This window comes from Echinops telfairi, unplaced genomic scaffold (genome assembly GCF_000313985.2).
Source record: "Echinops telfairi isolate 266 unplaced genomic scaffold, ASM31398v2 ScPeMD7_3533;HRSCAF=4204_0, whole genome shotgun sequence".
Classification (NCBI taxonomy): domain Eukaryota; kingdom Metazoa; phylum Chordata; class Mammalia; order Afrosoricida; family Tenrecidae; genus Echinops; species Echinops telfairi.
This window is the reverse complement of record NW_022107431.1, coordinates 64,345,888-64,347,342: the sequence shown is the minus strand read 5'-3', so window position 1 is coordinate 64,347,342 and position 1,455 is coordinate 64,345,888. Positions and strand designations below refer to the sequence as shown.

Genomic DNA, 1,455 nt, shown 5'->3' with positions numbered 1-1,455 from the left:
AGAATAGCAGCAAGTCCAAGGAAGACCAGACAGCCTCGAGCAGAAGGAATGGAGACAGAGGCAAACATGTGTCTGTAGAAGAAATCATGGCCTGTAACCAAGCAGAAGCTCAGATCTAACAGGGCCGACATGCAGAAACCGTCAGCCTTCAGAGAGAGTGCTCTTACTGCCTCAGTGCTCTAGCACTTTAAAGTCTCAGAGACACACGGGGCAGTTCTGCTCTGTCCTCCAGGGCGGCTAGGAGCCAGAGCTGACTCAAAAGCAGTGGGTTTATTGTAATCATCCCAACCAACACCACCTGAGACAAAGCAGCAAACTTTCCCCCGTGTACTTTGAGGGCAGAATTCAAGAATCCTTTTTGCCTACCTCATTGCTGTTGCTGGCTTCTTAAGGGTTATCTTTATGAACAAAACCTTGGTGATCTGCCTGGTGGCACTTTTTTCACGTGACGTGTGCAAAATTACTCCCTAGATATAATTGCTTAAAGTAGATTCTTTTTAAAATTACTATCAAATATATTCCTGCTGTTCCAATCTGCCACGTACGTGTCAGTTTTTCAGTCTGTGGTGGCTAGCACATTGCTCTGATGTGGAAGATTTGCCACCGCAGATATTTCCAAGACCAGCACATCCTCCCATGGTGGACAGTTGCCAGGAGAGCTTCCCTCATTCCGACAGACTAGGAAGAAAGGCATGGTGTGCTGTCTCGGGAAAGGAGCCCATGAAAGTCTTAGGGAGCACAACAGAACCCCGGGACTTTTTGCCTTGGACGTGTCATCAAAAGTGACCAGTTGCTAGCAGAGGGCATGTTTGGTGAACAGAAAGCAGCCAAGGCCACGAGAGACTCTCAGTGAGATGGGTTGGCTTAACAGTCGACACAAGACGGATTTAAACATGCTGCTGTGAGGATGACACAGGTCGGGGCAATGTTTCATTGTGATGTGCAAAAGGCGCCAGGATTCTGAATCTCCAGACAAAAGGGCAACTAACAACTACAACACTGCTTACGTAGGGATGTTCCCTGCAGAGCCCAGCTAAAATGCCACTAAAGAGTCTTAGAAACTGAGAACAAGTGACTTAGGAGCATCGAGTGGACTTTAAATATAGTTCAGCATAAAGCGCAATAGTCAATGTGTTTGCAGTACCTCTTTGTTGGTGATTGGAATGGACAGAAAATAGTTGGGTTGGTAAGCATTGTACTTCTTTCGCTTCTTGGTTTCCTCTTTCCTGATGCAGTCATTTTCTTCACTTGTGTTCAAATTTATGGGCAGTACGTCGGCGACTACAGAAGAAAAGTTGAGCAACAATATGACTGATACATTCAAACAAAGAATATATTGTGAGGAATAAAAGGAGAAACAGGCAATACATAAAGCAATACATGTCATTCATAATTGTCATTTCTGTCCATCTAAACTCCGTGTCATGAAGAAATTGATAATAAATATTTCAGGCT

General features: G+C 44.7%; 1 protein-coding gene across 1 annotated transcript in view; it reads right to left on the bottom strand.

Annotated features, from left to right (window-relative positions):
- LOC101660449 (A-kinase anchor protein 7) overlaps nt 1-1,455 on the bottom strand; it is an 84,025-nt gene that overhangs the window by 74,060 nt on the left and 8,510 nt on the right. The window contains exon 2 of the mRNA XM_045294307.1: nt 1,145-1,311. Within this exon, the coding sequence (XP_045150242.1) occupies nt 1,145-1,311 (167 nt within the window). The remainder of the gene's footprint in view (nt 1-1,144; nt 1,312-1,455) is intronic.